This window comes from Vicugna pacos, chromosome 1 (assembly GCF_048564905.1).
Source record: "Vicugna pacos chromosome 1, VicPac4, whole genome shotgun sequence".
In the NCBI taxonomy this organism is placed as follows: Eukaryota; Metazoa; Chordata; class Mammalia; order Artiodactyla; family Camelidae; genus Vicugna; species Vicugna pacos.
Window position 1 is genome coordinate 83,429,849 of NC_132987.1, and position 17,971 is coordinate 83,447,819.

A 17,971-nucleotide genomic window follows, 5' to 3' on the forward strand; every position below is an offset into this window, starting at 1 on the left:
AGCCTCCAGAACTGTGAGAAATAAACTTGTATTGTTTAAGCCCCCCAGTCTGTGGTACTTGGTGATGGCAGCCCTTGCAGACTTAATATACTCTGCAGTTGAACAAACAATAAAAAAGAACCACTATCATCAACATGAATGAATCTAAATAACATTGTGCTGAATTTAAAAAAAAGCCTTAAACAAAAGTCATACCTTATATGATTTCATTTACATGAAATTCTAGAACAGGCAAAACTAATTTTGGGATGAAAAACATCAGAACAGTGGTTGCACCTAGGGGCAAGGAGTTTGGAATGGCGATTACCAGGGAGGTGGCATGAAAGCATTCTGGGATGATGGTAATGTTCTTTATCCTGCAGGGTTTTGTGTTACAGAATTATATGAATTTGTCAAAACTCATCGAACTGTACATTTGACATTTGTGCATTTTATGGTATGTTAACTTTACCTCAAAAGGAAAAAAAACCCTTTAAATATTGAACTTTAAAGAATAATATGCATGCTGAAGTATCTGGGAGAAGTATACTGATTTTGCAAATTACTTTGAAATGTGTCAGAAATAAGGTGATTGATGGATGGATAGTGTGTCTAAGCACACTGTTCAAAAATTTTGGACTTTGAGGACACTGAGGGTGAGGGCTTGCAGAAAGTGAGGAAAATCTTACTGGAAAGTGAAAGAACGGGAGTCCTTGTTATGTAGTGGTAGGAAGCTTAGCAATACTGCTGTCTGCAGTTATGTGGAAAAGTAGAAAGTATGTCCAATGCTATGCGTAATCTAGTCAAGGAGATTTCCAAATAGTACTGGAGATGTCACCTGATTTCTTCTTGTGGCTTACAGTAAAATGCAAAATAAGGGAGTTAAATTGAGAGACTGTCAAAGTTAAGGATATGACTGCAAATACATTTGTTAAAACCTCAAAAAGAATAAAGGTGGTACCTCAGAACATGATTCAGTCACATAAGAGCTCTTTAAAGAAATTACAAGGTGTGCCTCACAGATTCTCTCAAACACGACTCTAGGAAGCTTAAGGGGTCTTGTCCTTCAATTATCTCAGCAGAGGCCTAAGTTAGAGAATGGCTTATCTGGAAGAGATTTGTGGGTATGACGTCTGCCTAACATAGTAAACCCCCAGAAGAATTGTAAGAGACCCATAAAATTCTTAAAGGAGTTGTATATTCAGAAACTGAGAGAGTCAAAGATGAACCCTCAGAATTCTACTGTCAAGTAGCAAGCTGAAAGAGCTGCTTAGTTGCAAACATATGTTACCTTTTATTAAAATAAAAGAGGGGATGATTCAAAAGACAGAAGAACCTAGAGAGCAGAGCCAAGAACCTTGAAAGAACCACAAGACCCTAAGCCTTAAGACTTAATCAAGAAACTCCCAACATTTTCCAATTGCTGGGGACCAGTGACCCCTTATTCCTCCTATTTTATACAAATGTATATATAGGTCATCCTATGCTTGTCTCACCACTCAGTGTTGGGCATGTCGAGGTGAGAAAACTGTCTCTTGAGTTTCATAGGTTGAGAAGAAATGTCCTCAAAGAGCTGTACTTGAAGGAGTAATCCCAAGGAACCTCAGCTGCACCCAGACCTGGTTTAGACAATGAAATTCTGGGCATCGAGGTCATGCTGTAATGGCATGAGATTTTTGCAAGCCTTGGGAGGGGTGAATATATTCTGAATATGGGAGGGATGTAAATCACCGGGGGCCAGAAAGCAGACTGTGGTACCAGATTCCAGGATAGCTACCAATGATCACTATCTCCTGGTATTCATTCCCTCCTCTTAAATGTGGACGGGATTTACTGATCCACTTCCAGCAGAATATGGCAGAAGTGATGGGATGTCAGTTCTGAGATTAGGTTATAAAAACACTGTGGTTTCAGTCTTGAGTGTTGTTGCTTGCTTCTTCTTTAGTCACATGGCTTGAAGGAAGTCAGTGGCAATGTTACAGGGCAGTCCGGTGGAGAGGCTCACGTAGTGAGGGACTGAGGCCTGCCAACAGCCACATGAATGAGCCTGCAGGGGGATTCTGCACGGTAGAGCCCCCTGACACCCAGCTTACAACTGATGAGAGATGTAGAGCCAGAGAGACTGAGCTGAACTATGCCTGTGAGGTAACAGAAACTGAGACAAGGAATCTTTTCTGTTTTAAGCTACTAACTTTGGGGGTAATTTGTTGTACAGTGATACATAAATACAATGAAAAACAGAACTGAGACACCTGCATGGAAAGGCAGAAGTAAATCAAACAGTGGATAGGACACAGTCCTCATTTCTTTTAATCAAAAATAATTTTGAAGATAAAGAGTAGGAGAGATACGAAATGATCATTGAGAAAGGAAATAGTAAGAAAATACAATAGTGAGAAGGTGAGTAAGTAGGGAAAGGGATAAGTAGCCTTGCTGAAGATTCTTTTCCTATCCAAGGAGATAAACATAAGGCTCGCTTAAGAAAAAAGAAGTCCAGTGTGGTCTCTGAGGGGGAGAAGATAGGTCATGGAACTATTGAAAGGCTACTGACATCATGGAGGCATCAATGAAAAGTCACGGAATCCCTCATAAGGGATTATATTCTGGGAACCATAATTACAAAGTCACTAGGGCTGGCTCTGAAATGACTGATGTTGAGGAGGGAAGAGGGTGATGCAATCTCTAGGAGTAGGGGAATTCATCATTTATTTTGGAAGCAGTATCTGGAAAAAAAGAACTGTTGGCAAATCTTTATACTCACATTATTAAGGAGGCCAAGGATGATTATTTAGATGTGAAATGGTTGCTAGAGATGATGTAAAAAACTTTTATAAAGTTATAAATCTGCTGCTTGAAATACTGGACAGATGGGAGGCATGGACTCAGGAAAAGAAATGCGAGGCCCAGTTATGGCAAAGAGGGGAAAGCCATCTAACAGGACAGATCCTCTCGCCTGCTGATTAAAGCCTAAGTGCACATGACAGCTAGCAGCGTAACGTCAGGGAGTTCCTATGCAAGCATCAAAGAAACACCCCTAAAGAAGAGCAAAATAACTAAGCAAATCTGAAAAAAATCCAAAACTTAAATATAGCAAAAAATAATTTTTCCCTTTTTTTGGATCCAGGAAAAATATGTAATTACTATTAAAAAACAAATACCTGGTCATATCTGCCAAAGGAGCCATGTGCCTAAGCTGTGCTAGGCACTGCAGCAAACCCTGGGCCCTGAGGCACTTACAGACTAACTGGAGACTCAACCTCTGTGTGCATAAACAACTAGAGAAGGAGTCAAGAAAGGACAGTGGGCCTGACAAAAAGGTGGTCCTTGGGGTGGTGAATGAGTTCCAGAGAGAGAAGAGCAGCAGGAAAGAGGACAAAGAGCCTGAGGGACCATGTGGCACTGGGGTGGAGGAGGAGAGACTCCCAGCTCTGAATGTCAAAGTGGGGGAACCTTTCAAGGAGGGGCTGGAGGAGGGACAATGTGCCATGTGGCTCCAAGAGGCCTCTGCCGGCAGCAGTGTCGGGGAGCTGGCTCATAGCTGGGGCACAAAGGCTGAGATGGGAAGAGTTATAAGAAGACTGGGATGCTGGTGTAGTCATCCGTTCCTCCTTTTAACAAAGTTAAACCTTCAGGAAAGGTTCTGTGCTAGGTGCTGTGGAGATGCACAGATAAACTGTCCTGGAGGTGTACAGCCTGGTGGGGAGACCAGGGAGCCAGATGGATAACACTCATCTTAGGCAGAGGGGCACAAAGAGATCCCTGTGTGAATTCTCTGGCGGAGGCAATGAGGGTAGGCTTGGAGAAAGGGGTTAGGGCACTATGTCTACCTAGGACTTGGATTCTTTAAAGCCATTTGTTAGTGAGAGAAATCAGAGTAGATGAAGGTGGTTAAATTGAGCTGTAAAATCTTAACCTTTTCTGATTTTCTTCTTAGCAGAAAAGAGCAACAGCATGTGACCAACAAATTACTAAATGACTTGGTAAATCCAGCTTTCCCAAGTTGAATGAGGAGGACAGGTGGAAAGGGAAGCGGAAGCAGCATCATCCTCAGGGCCTGGCTTACAGGCAGCCAAGTGGGCCAGGACTCCTCGTACCCATCTCTCTGAGCCTCAGGTTCTTTGTAAAATGGGGTCCCCTACCTCATAAGGTGGCTGTGATGGTTTTGGGTCATGGTGCCTTACACACAGCCTGTGATGAATGCTCAATAAATGGGCTTTATTGTTGTCGAAACCTGGGTCACCGAAAGATAGGTGAATGCTCATGGGTATGGATCTTTCCCTCTTCTTTCTAGGGTTTCCTGCCATTTATCTAACTTGACAGTCGTGGGAAAAGAAGGAAAAGAAAAGCCAAGGAGGAAGGATGTAAAAAATAGATGAAAATTTAGCAAGGCGAAGGCTCTGCCAATAAAAAGAGTAAAGACCTAGGCTTGGGTGAGTTTATTAATGCAAGTTTATTCTTTCACTGAAGAGTCCAGAAAAGGTGAGAAGCAAGAAAGAAGAAAATCAAGGGAAAAAGTAAGGAAAAAGAAAGTTGAAGAATATTTGGAAACAAGTTCTGCAGGTAGGCACCAATTAGAGGCAGAGGTCAAAGAAGGCATGACTATGGTGTGGTCGATGGGGTGAGTTAAGGTAAAATCAAACCCCTCCTTGGTGAAATAAATGATGTTAATCTGTAGGTCTTTAAAAGACTGGTTAAAACTAAAATTGATACAGGGCCTTGGAGCAAGGTATTTAATAGCTGGAGAGAAAACTAAGATTGATTACATATTAAATATGTGTCTTTCGGCATTCCTCATTCCACAAGGAAAACATAGTGAATAAAACAAAGAAGAGTTCAAGTATATTTCACCATAATAATGATCACTTCAGCGTACTCTTTGCCAACTACTGTCCAAAGTGCTTACTGAGTGTTAATCATTTAATCCCCACTGCAACTCTATGAAGAAAGTACACTTATTATCCCCATTCCATCAACAAGGAGACTGAGGCACAGAGAGTTTAACTTGTTCAAGGTCTCACAGCTTGTAGGTAACCACTATGCCAGACTGCTTCTCACAATTATCCTGAGCCCAGTCACAAATCTGGGGGAGAGTCACCCTCTAGTGTAATGAGTTAGGGCCACTTACAATAGAGACAAGACCACAAATCATTACTATGAAGAAGATGGTAACTTTGGACTGACAGTAGACAGTCCTTTAAAAATCACATATGGATACCAATGAGGTCTGAGGGACAAATAAAGTGAAAAAGCTGCAAATGGATGTGAGTGGCCAGTAAGAAGATTAAAAAGGCAATAAAAGGTCAGAAGTCCAGGAAGCAAAGTTTATCAAATGGCCACTTGTGGTAATGTGAAGGCAGCAAATCCCCAGTGAGAACTGACAGAACAGATCATAACGCTACGTAGACAGGAGGCCCTGGGAGCCTGCTCGCAGCATGGCATAGCACTGGAATCCAGTGTTGGTGTCGGGGTAGTCCTGTATATCTTTATGCTATTTATCTCCTCCTAGGGACTACACCCAAAAGAATAACCTGGGTCTTTGGTGATGTGATGTAAGAATGTACTATGATATCATTATTGTAAAATACATTGAAAAAAATATTAGAGGGAAAAACAGACCTTGCTGATTCATAATTAACAAAGCATGGCTCTTTCAAAGGCAGAGAAGTTAAAAGCTTCCCTCAAATCCACCCATAACTGATGTTAGGACACAGGGAATGCTGCAGAGGGGTAAGAGAGGCTCATTTCAGAGTCTCCCAGTTGTGACGCTCCCACAGTGACTGTCACCTGTTTGGTTTTCTTTGACAAGGCAGGAACTGGAGCTGTCTCCTGCTGCATCATTTCTGTGTCTCCTCCTCCTTCGCCATCTGATGCTTCTAGGAAATATAAAGTTTAAAAATTAGAAAAAGTGTCTCTCAGTTTGACTTAACATTGTAAAATGATAATTCAATAAAAAAAGTTAAAAAAGTAACTCCCCCCAATAAGCTATGATGACTAAAAAAAAAAAAGAAAGAAAAAGTGTCTCTCTTTTTTTCTTCCTCCCAATGCTAGTGCAATCTTGGTACCACCTTTCTAGAAGGTTCTATCCTTTGACTCATTAATTCCACCTCTAAGGTGGAATTTAAGGAAATTATTCAGAATAAAGACAGAGATTTAAACCCCAAGATGGCATTGTTATTTATAAAACTGCAAAACTGAAGATTATTCAGCTGTATAGCATTTGAGAGTGTTTCGTTAGGGAACACTCATACTGATTTTAGAGATACTAAACTCCCCATTTTCAGATAAGACAGTTGCTGTTTAGAGGGAGTGAAGCAATTTGCCCCAGGTCACACACCTGGGAACCCAGATCTATTTAAGTCCAAAGTCTTCCCCACAAGCGATACTGCCTGCACTGAGAACCAGCCAGCTCTTGACACCTGTGTGTTGGCCCCAGGGGGAATGTTAAGAAATTCTGACAAAAGGATTACAGAGCATGAGAAATACTTATTCTGAATTTATAAGATCTTTCAACAATGGAAAAAAATAAATTCTTACTCTAAGAATCAAGAAAGATAAAAGTCTTAACTTTTTTCTTTTTTTCGGTTTATAAAGCTCTTTTAAAGAAACATGGTAACAATAAGTTTTACTTCCCGTAATGCTATATGTCCTTCCAGATTTTAGTGGTTGCTCTTTAAACTCAGTTTTGAATCTTTGAAAGGTTTTACTTATTCCCTTTGAGTTTCTCCATATATCTCAGAGTCAGCCCAAAATATGAATTTGTGAGTAATGTTGGTCAGAATGTTTAGGTACAAATTAACCAGTTTGATAGTCCTGAGCTTTTAAATGTTTGCTTACTGTGATGGTTAATTTTATGTGTCAACTTGATTGGGCCACAGGGTGCCCAGATATTTGGTTAAACATTCTGGATGTCTCTGTGAAGGTGTTTTTGGATGAAGTTAACATTTGAATGAGTAGACTGAATAAAGAAGACTGCCCTCCCTAATGTGGGTGGGACTCATCCCATCACATGAAGGCCTGAAAAGAACTAAAAGCAAGCCCTCCCCCCGAGTAAGAGAATTTTTTCTCTCTTTGGTCTTGAACTGAAACGTTGGCTCCTCTTGGATCTGGAGCCTGCCAACCTTCAAGCTGGAACTATACCATCAGTTCTCCTGGTTCTCAGGTCACTCTGACTAGAACTGGAACTATAACAATTGGCTCTCCTGGGTCTCCAGTTTGTCGATTCACCCCACAGGTCTTAGGACTTGATGGCCTCCATAACTGCATGAGCCAATTCCATACACACACACACACACACACACACACAGAGACAGAGACGGAGACAGAGAGTGAGATCTATCTTCTATTGGTTCTGTTCTTCTGGAGAACCCTAATTAATATACATACTTTTTAACTGTGTGGAAAGGACTCTACCCAATGAAGTAGTAGCAGGTAGGAGATTAATAGGGCTTTTTCAATGAGTGATTAAGTTGGCATTAGAAGTATTTATAGAACTTCTGCTTCTGGGAAGAGAGTAGTAGTAGTAGTCATATTTTCCCCTATTCCTCCTGCTAAGTACGGCTAAAACACTATATATAAAACAAACATAAGAAGTCCCTGAAAGGTGGAGAGAAGGCAGACTCACTACGGACTTTGAGGCCCAAGGAACAACACAGTGGTGAGCTACCTGGGTTTTCTTTTTGCCTTATTATCTCGGGACTTGGAGCTAAAGAAGCTAGCAACTTGGGAATGCTAGTGAGAGTAGACTAAAAAGCCTCAACAAATATCTGCCCTATTTAACAAAATGACCAGGAAAGGGATAGCTTAGCAAGACTAAAAACTTTTAGACAATAACTACTTGGCTCCTGCCAAACACAACAGAAAAACTGTGGCCCTGCCTACACCAGCAAAGGCTGAGTGGGGACCCTAGACTTCCCTTTGTCAGGCAGTAATGAGGCACTCCAAATCTTCTTCCGTCTTCCATCAGGGTGGTATCAGAAATGATCAAGTGGGGATTGAACACCTAAAGGGATTTTCATCCCTGAAGGGTGATAGCAAACCCCTGTTCTCTCCTCCCATCACCACTACCACCACTGCAGTATCAATGGAGACTACATGGTGAGCCTGGACTTCTGCTTCCTCCTGGCAGTAATGAAAGGCACCTCTCCTTCCCCACTAGGATAGTGTCATAGGAAGAGCCCAATAGAGAATCAGGACTTTACATACAGCCCAAAGGTAATGAGGGGTAATGAGGCTACACCCACAGTAGTGGTTTTAGCAACCACTAAGATTTAAAGCTATACAAAGAGAAATACTCAAAAGTACCAAGACAAATCAAAAACGAATTATAAAAATATTCAAGTAACCCATAGGAAGGCAGGAAAGAGAAACAAAAACAGCAAACAAATAGAAAAGACAAAATAAAATGGCAGATTAAATCCCAACATATCAACAATTACATTAATGTAAATGATCCAAACACACTAATCTAGAGATTCACAGCATGGATTAAAAAACATGAGCTAACTATATGCTGTTTACAAGAAACTTACCTCAAAGATAATATAGTTGAAAGTAAAATGATAAAACATAACATATAAACACTGATTTAATAAAAGCAAGAGTGCTTATATAAATATCAGATAAAATAGACTTCAGAGTAAAGAAAACTACCAAAGAAAGAGAAGTACATAATACAATGACAAAAGGGTAAATATGCCAAATAGACATAGCAATCCTGAAAGAATAAGCATCAAACAACAAAGCTACAAAATATGGGAAGGTAAAACTGAGAGGAATAGGGGGAGGGTGTAGCTTAGTATAGAATGTATGCTTAGAATGCATGAGGTCCTGGGTTCAATCCCCACTAACTCTATTTTAAAAACGCATAAAAAAATTGAAAGAAATGAAAGAAGAGACAAACCTACAATTATGTTGTAAACTTTACAGTCCACTCAAAACTTGGAAAATGACTAGACAGAAAATCAGCAAGGATACAGAAGAATTGAGTGACACCTTTAACCAATAGGATCTGGTCAACATTTGTAGAACATTCCACTCAACAACAGCAGAATACATATTCTTTTCAAGTGTTACGGAAAATGTACCAAGACAGACCACAATCTAGGACATAAAACATCAATAAATTTAAAAGAATCGAAATTGATAAACAGCATGCATTAAAAACCTACAGCAAACATTATACTTAATAATAAAAGACTAAATGCTTTCTCCCTGATTGGGAATAAGGCAAGGATGTCTGCTCTAGTCAGTAGTATTCAAGATAGTGCTAGAACTTTTAACCAGTATAACAAGGCAAGAAAAGGAAATAAAAGACATATATATCAGAAAGGAAGAAATCACACTATTCCCATTTACAGATGACATTATTGTTTATATGGAAAATCCCAAGGAATCTAAAAAATGAAAACCTTGCTAGAACTAAGAAGTGAGTTTAGCACCATTGAGGAATAAAAGATAAATATGCAAAAATTAATTTTATTTCTATATATTAACAATGAACATGTAACACAAAAATTAAAAATACAATACCATTTATAATCACTGAAAAAAAATTACTGAAAAAACCCCTGAAATACTTAGGTATAAATTTAACAAAACAAGTATTGGACTTGCACGCTGAAGACTACAAAATACTGATGAAAGAAATCAGAGAAGACCTAAATAAGTGAAGAGATATACTGGGTTCATGCATTAGAAGACTAATCATAGTAAAGATGCCAGCTCTACCCAAGTTGATATACTGGTTCAACATAGTTTCTATGAAAATCCCAGTAATATTTTTTCTAGATATATACATATTATTCTAAAATTTATGTAGAATGGCTAAGGAATCAGAAGAGTTACAACAATTTGAAAAAGAATAATCAAGTGGGAGGAATTAACTTACACAATTTTGAGACATTATATAGCTACAGTAATCAAGAATGTGTGGTATTAGTGTAGAAATAGACACACAGGTAAATGGAACAGAATAAAGACTCAGAAAGAGACCCACACAAATATGCCCAACTGATTTTTGACAAAAGTGCAAAAGCAATTCAATAGAGGATTAGATAACCTTTTCAACAAATAGGAAAAAAATCCATAGGCAAAAAAATGGACCCTTACTTAAGTTTTACACCTTATTCAATAATTAACTTGAAATGTCTCTGTATTGTTTCTTAGAACTGTATGTGAATCTATAATGATTTCAAAATCTAAAAGTTTGATTAAAAAAAAGTCTTTAAAGGAAATCCATCCTCTTCTTTGGGAGGCCCAATATCCTTATGCTGGAAAAGCCAGCAGGTATGTGGTTGGCTGTGGACCAGACTAGAGCACCATCTTACATCTGGAGCACCCCTATCATTGCTGTCCTGACCCCGGAGAGACAGAAGGGTAGCTGGATTCGGAGAATCCAGTCAACCAATGGAGGCCATGATAGAGTCTTCAAAAATAAAAGCCCTTAGGCAAGGGCTGCCAGATAAAATACAGGCTACCTCATTAAACTTAACTTTCAGATAAACAGTAAATAATTTTTTAGTATAGGTATGTCCCAATATTGCATGGGGGATATCTGTAGGGTATTAAGAAGTATTCACTGTTTATCTGAAAGTTGAATTTAATAAGGTATGTATTTTTATTTGTTAAATCTGGTGACCCCAATTGGGGAATTCTCTTCCCCAGAAAAGGCCACTCTTAGTCCTCCAACCCATCTTCATCTGGGTTCCTTCAGGGAAGTCTTGGCTGACTACACAGGCCTTCTTCCTCTTGCTCACAGTACTTCTACACTAACTGTACCCTGTAAAGCAGTACATAATTTTTTCCTTCCTCACAGTGTGCTTTTTTTTCCATCTGAACTGTAAACACTCTGAGGGTATCCACGAGTGCCCCAAATACCTGGCCCAATGTTAGTTAAAAGTAAAAAGCAACTCCCCAATTCCTACTGCTTTATTTCTATTATAAAAGTAATATATATTCTCTGTGTTAAACATTAAAGCTCTTACACAAATTTTCTATACTTTTTTTAACTTTAAAAAATCACTGTAAGATTGTCCTAAAGGATGAAATGAAAATAAATGAATACCAGGATCAAACCCATAAATATTTAAAGCCCAAGTAATGCTTTAAAAAAAATCTGAATTCTATATTCTCCCATTGCCCAGAATCTGAAAACTGAAGAGTACAGTCTGTATTTAAGCAATCTAGTTGAAAATAACACATTTTAAAGGTAAGTGACTCTTAACACAACAAAACCCCATGAGAAATATTGAAAATACCTTGTTAATCAAATACTCTAAATCTGAGTTACCTCTTGTTCCAAAAAATTATTTCATCTGAAACCCTTTAACATATAAAATAAGGTAATCTCATATCATCGTAGGTTGAATAAATTAGTTGTTTCTTTAGTCTGTGATGCTTTTTGGTTCCAAAAGAGAAAACTGCCTTTTTGTGATTTCAATTAAGAGAATATTAAAAGAACACAATGGGGACCCAACTTACCCAGCCTGGCTCCAGCATCTAGATTCCTCTAGAACTGCTGGCATTTGAGGAAGTTAAGCCAGGCCTGTGCCACTCAGTCCTGGTGGCTAATTTGGCCCATGGAATGGAGTCACCAAAGTCATGAGGTGCTGCCTCATTCTCCAACTCCCTGAGGGGCTACTTGGGAAAAAAAAAAAAAGATACCACCAGATGGGATTGGTTGAATTCAGAAGTAGAGTCAAGTACACTGTCCTTTTTCAACCCAAGGCAAAAAAGAGCAAGTTAAAGTTAAAAGTTGTGTATATCTTTTCTTTCCCTCAATCCCTGCCTTTGTCCTCTTCATGAGAAGTATCTGAAGTCCAATTTCTCAGCAATTTCCTTAAGCTTCTAAGTACTTGCTTGCATAAACCCCTTCTAGGTCCTAGGGAGAATCCTGGCAAGGGGTCATACAATTAATTTTTCTTAAAAAATTAGCAAGAGAAAGATATATGGTGATTAAAATACATACAATAGATCACTGTCTATTTCCACTCAGAATTCACCTCTGTCACATATCCCCTAGTGAGTGGTACTGGAACAGGAGCAAGCATTTTGGGAATCCAGTTAGAAGGAGCTGATTGGACAAATATTGAGTTTGAGTTTAATGGGCTAGTATTATAAGGTTCACAATCGTACAGTCTACAGTTAAATTATTGCTAGCTATCAGTGTAGAAATGCTTCCAGAAATACTCCTACCACCCTATGCCAACTCATCAGACATCTGACACAGAGTGTGCAGGGCTAGAGCTGATGAATTGTGACACAAATGCACCCCTAGCCCCCTTCCTTAGATCTATGTGGGAAGTGGAGGAGAAACCAGGTTTGGGATGTATGAAATTAGAAACTAGCCAGTGGAAATTTATTCCAATCATTAAAAATGTAAAACCGTAAGCAGAGAATTAGGTTCCCACTTTGTTTATTTAAAATGAAAGGTCTCTCCTATAGGAATACAGTAGATGGTGCATTTTACAATTAAAAAAACACATTTTTTGGTCTTACTTGATGGGGATGAGTAAAATAAAACTTTTCAGAATTCTTGCGTTTATAACAATACTGTTGTGATTTCTCATTTAAAACAACTACTTTCAAATCTAATTTTGTATCAGTAATTTTGTATTCTTTTTCTGAGAGGGCCCCCCAAATTGCATAAGATTCAGGCCTCACAAAAACTTAGATCTGCTCTGGTAAGACCTGCTGAACTTTCCTACTATTTCCCATAATTTCTCAACAAAACAAACTACTGAAGCACACAACATGGGTAAGTTTCAAAAGCATGATGCTAAGCAAAAGAAGCCAGAATCAAAAGGCTATATAACATGTGATCCCATTTATTTAACATTCTAGAGAAGGCAAAACTATAGGGAAAAAAACCAGATCAGTAGTTACTGTGGACTGGAGATGGGAAATTTCTGGGGGTTGTTGGAAATGTTCTGTGTCTTAATTGTGATGGTTACACAACGGTATGCATTAGTCAAAATTTATAGAACCATATACAAAAAAGGGTTAATTTTACTATGTAAATTATTTACTATGTAAATTATTCCTCAATAAACCTGACTTTAAAGAATAATGATAGAAGCTTACTTTCATCAAATAATTTGTGACACTTGCCCAATGACACACAACTAATAGGCAGAGCTGGGATCTGAATCTATTCTAATGCCAGAGTCCACAATCTTAACCCCGACATTACCCTTGCATGAAAAGATGCTGCTTATAGTGAAATGATGTTTCCTTCTATTCCATTTGCTAAGAGATTTGTTTGTTGTTTTATTTTAAAATCATGAATCAGGGTTAAAATTTAATATAATGCTTTTTGTTTTTGCATTTATTGAGAGGATCATATGGGTTTTCTCCTAAAATCCATCAATGTGGTGAACTGTAAAAATAGGTCATCTAATGTTAAACCATTCTTCCAATTCCTTGGATAAATGACAATTTGTCATGATGTATTTCTTTTTGAATAATGTTGGTTTTTATTTTGATCATCATTTTACTTAGATATATATTGACATAATTTTCTTTTGTAGTAGTCATTGACTGGTTTAGGTATTGAGGTTACACTAGCTTCATGTAAGAGTTGAGAAATGTCTCCTCATTTTCTATCCTCTGAAATAGTTTATATAGTTAAGACGATCTCTGTTTCTTCATACTTGGTAAAATCTGTAAATAAAAGAAGTAGAGTGTAGTATTCTTTTCATAGATGTTTTAACAAATGTTTCAATTTCTAACAGTTATAGGATTATCAAGGTTTTTCTATTTATTTTTAATCCAGTTTTAGTAAGTATTATTTTTCTAGGTAATTGGCTGTATTTATTTAACTTTTCAAATTTATTGAAGAGAGTTAATAATCATATATAGCTATGTCTTTTTCTTTTCTCCCATTTTTCATTTGCACCTTTTTGTTTCTTTTCTTTTCTTGTTCTTAGAGAGGTCATTCTTTAAAAAAACACACAAAACCTAGGTTCTGTATTATAGATGCTTTCTATTGTATCTTTGATTTCTATTACACTAATTAATATTCATTACTTTCTTTAGGTTTACTCTATCAATTTTTTAATATTTGTAGTTGGATATTTAGTTCAATATGTTTGTTTTTTTCTTCTGATGTAAGCATTAAGGATATACATTTTCTTAATACTTTATAACTTATCCTGAATACCATGTTTTAATATTATAGCATTTTCATTATCATTTAATTCTAAATATGTTTAAAGTCTCCATAATGATTTTTCTTTGACTGATGGGTTATTTAGACGTATATAGTTAAATTTCCAGATTTTTGTAGTTATCTTTTTGTTACATCGTGGCTAGAAAAATAGCCTGCATATCAATTTTTTGCTAGTTGTTAAGACTTGATTTATTTTCTAGCACAGGGATCAGCAAACTTTTTAAGGTTGTAATGTGTAGTACAGTCAATAAGTGTAGGGTTTACACAGCAATAAGGTCTCTGTCAGTAATTACTCAACTCTGCAGCTGTGTAAAAGCAGCCCTAGACGACATGTAAATGATTGGGTGTGGCTGTGTTCTGATAAACGTTATTTACAGAAACACATCCTGGCTGGATCTGGTCCATGGGCCACATAGTTTGCCAGTCCTTGACCTAGTACATAACCAATTATCTATTTATTTATGTATTTATTTATTTTTATTGAAAGTAGGTGATGTACAATGTTAGTTTCGGGTGTGCTACATAGTAATTCGATATTTGTATACATTATGAAATCATCACCACAAGTCTAGTAACCATCTGTCTCCACACATAATCAATTAAAATTGTTTTAAATATAATTTAAACAATGTGTAGTATCTAATTGTTCTATATGTGATCACAGTTAAACTTATGTTTTTTAAATCTCCTATGGTTATGAATGTTTATGTTTTATCTATTATTGATCTGTGTATTAACATTTTCCACTCTTATTTTGAATTTTCTCATGTTTCCTAGTAATTATACCAATTTTTATTTACACATCTCAAGGTGTGTTAAATGTATACAAGTTTAGAACTGTTACAACTTCCTGTTGGCTGCTTCATTTATCATTATGTAATGACCCAGTTTTTAAAAAATCCATCTTGTTTAACTTAGTCCAGTTTTACTTATTTGGGGAGGGGTGTTCTATATTTCTAGAGGCGGTCACTTGTTCTCTGGGAAATCTAACTATACACACTGAAAACTAATGTTGGAGACACAGCTATACTTCGACAGACTAAAGTGTTTTGCTAAAATTACTCATCCTTAGGAACCAGAATGTTTTATTTGGCCAGGAAGCAAGGCTGAGAACTACTCTTCAAGAACCATGTTCCCAGCTCATTAAGGGACTCCCACCAGCATCACTGAGAAAGAACATAATTCCCACATCCAAAGAACAGGACCCTGTGAAAAGTGAACTCAGTGAAGGCCTTAAGGCCACTCCAGCAACACAGAACCCGGGGAAGGGAGAGAAGGGGAGAGGAGAGAAGGAGAGAAAGAAAGGGGAGAAGAACAAACAGTGAGAACTGTAGCCAATGAAAGAAAGGGCTCTCAATTTTGATTCCACTTATACTAACCGTGATCATGCAGGAAGGATGCTCCATCCATTACTGCTTCTGCACACTTTTCAAAATAATTACTACAGGTATGCCATGATCAAAAAGGACTTACAATCAATTAGGTCACACCAGAAAAGAATCTGTAAATGAACTTCTCATTTACTCTAACTGCTCAGAATGCCTCCATGCCCTTTAACTTTGCCATCTCTTGCTTTCTATCAAAATCTTATCCCTATCCTCCAACATTCAGTGTAAGTTTCTCTCTCTGCAAAGAACTTACAAAAGTAGAAACAAGACTATCTTGGGGCTATAATCTAGCAAGTAGTTGCAACTTTCAGAGAAAAGAATATGTCGAGAGAAGAGAACAGGAGCTGGTGAGCAAATAAAGAATTATGTCATCAGTGGCAGGAGGAGCAGCAAACCCAAGGCCATGACTGTCATAGCTAATCCAAGGCAGCTGGTTGCTTTGAGGGGGCTGCTCAGAGAAGCATGGGCAGGCTCAGCCTTCAGGCTCCTGGCATTTTCTGGCCACTCATTCCCTGCTCCAGGCACAGGGACACTAAACCACTCAGTTTTCCATAGGCTTGTGGTGGTTCATCAGGCTTTAAATTAACATGGCATATGTCTCTCTGGTTTTGTTTTGTTTTTTCTAGGTACCATGTTTCCTAGAGTGTTTTTGCACTCTCATATACAGCAAGAAACTGGGCATGATCTACTTTTTCTACCTCTTAGTCTCCTTAAGACATCCTCTACTTCTATCCAAAATAGACCAAACAAACGGTTCTGAATGTAAGTCCACATGAGTTAGTTTTCTCCATCGGAAGTTTTCTTGTCATTCTGAACAGGGATGGGGAGTTGGGGGGGTGGTGGTCGTTTTTCTCCTCGAATTCTGCTGTCTCTAGTGGCAACTGCTAAAGCCTGGTCTACATTCTGATAATGCTCCAATTTTCATAGCTGAAGATGTTCCTAGCAACAGACCCAGATTTGCTTATACAATAAGTTTCCAGTTCATATAGAAAATTTTAAAGAAGCTATAGTACCAATAATATCACCTCAAAAAATACATGATTAAAGGGAAATGTTTCACCTCCTACCTGTGAGGATCTTATATGCTATCAATTTTCTGTTGCCTGTTACATGTCAGCAGCTGTAATGTATAGAAATACTAATCACTATGCTGCGTACCAGGAATTAACATAGAGTTATAGGTCAGCTATACTTCAAATACAAACAAACTCATAGAAAGAGATCAGATTTGTGGTTACTTGAGGCAGAGAATGGGGGGAGAGAATTGGATGAAGGTGGTCAAAGGGTACAAAATTCCAGTTATAGTAAACAAGTCTTAGGAATGCAATGTACAACATGATTAACATAATTAACACTTCTATGTGCTATATGTGAAAGTTGTTAAGAGAGTAAGTCCTATGAGTTCTCATCACAAGGAAAAAATATTTTTTCTTTTTCTTTTAGTTTGTATCTTTATGAGATGATAGATGTGCAGTAAACTTATCTGGTCATCATTTCAAGATGTATGTAAGTCAAATCAGTATGCTATACACTCTAAACCTACACAGAGCTGTAAAGGGGGTCCCCTCTGACTGGAAAACTTGTGGACAGGACCCATCTTTAGCCAGCTGTGTTCTGGTAGCAGAGAAGTTTTACTTCCTTCATGGGCACTATAGGTCTCATGTGATACTCATGACAGACTTTTCCAGTCTCCAAGTCACCCAACCTGGGCTAACTATTTGCCTCATGTTGCTCTGGTTTGTGCGATAATAAAGAACATATTATTAAAAAAAAAAGATCTCAGTAAAACTGGGAGAAAGAAAAAACACAGAATAACTAAATGGCAAAGCAAATAAACAAAAGTGTACACAGGACAGGCTCCTCAGGAACCACCCACTTCAGGGGTAAAGCACCCAGAGCCATGGGAGTCCGACCTCTTGTGCGAACACTCACATTTAAGCCTGGCTGCAGTGGGAGTGAAAAGGGACCTTTAATGCTAAAACTCAGGCTACCACAGGACCTGTCTTATCTTTGTTACAAAAATGCAGTGGAAATTATGCAAATATCAGAAGGCAGCTTTGCAGGCAGAATAGTTATCTGCCTGGTCTCTGTCCTGAATAAAGCATTTTTTCTTTTTATCCTATTTTATTTTTAGCTTAAGGGAAAAAAATAAATAGCTTAGGCAACAGAACCACAACTTTAGTCTTAAGTGTTAGAACTTCACCCTTCTTCCTTTCTAGTTTATTTTAAATGTTGGAACATTTACATATTTGGGTGGGGTCAGTTTTCAAATTATGAGTAATTTCAATTTAACCACCTTTTCTGGTCAACCTTTGCATCTGTAGTCAGGTGAATAGAGCCATGGATGCTGGCAGTGGCATTTTGGGGCTTATTAGAATTTTCTGTTTATTGGATGAGCATACTTGATACATCTGGAAGCAGCGCTATATGAATTCTT

At 37.9% G+C, this 17,971-nt stretch overlaps 1 protein-coding gene across 16 annotated transcripts in view; it reads right to left on the reverse strand.

Moving 5' to 3' along the window:
- Positions 1-17,971, reverse strand: part of CMSS1 (cms1 ribosomal small subunit homolog) — a 333,735-nt gene that overhangs the window by 22,654 nt on the left and 293,110 nt on the right. For 12 of the 16 annotated variants that reach the window (XM_006208051.1, XM_031672267.2, XM_072966317.1 and 9 more), the window contains one exon: positions 5,764-5,852. In XM_006208051.1, the coding sequence (XP_006208113.1) occupies positions 5,764-5,852 (89 nt within the window). Of the gene's footprint in view, positions 1-5,763; positions 5,853-15,525; positions 15,595-16,601; positions 16,622-17,971 lie in introns of those variants that run through there. The other 4 variants (XM_031672265.1, XM_072966328.1, XM_072966329.1 and 1 more) reach the window with 3 other exon arrangements.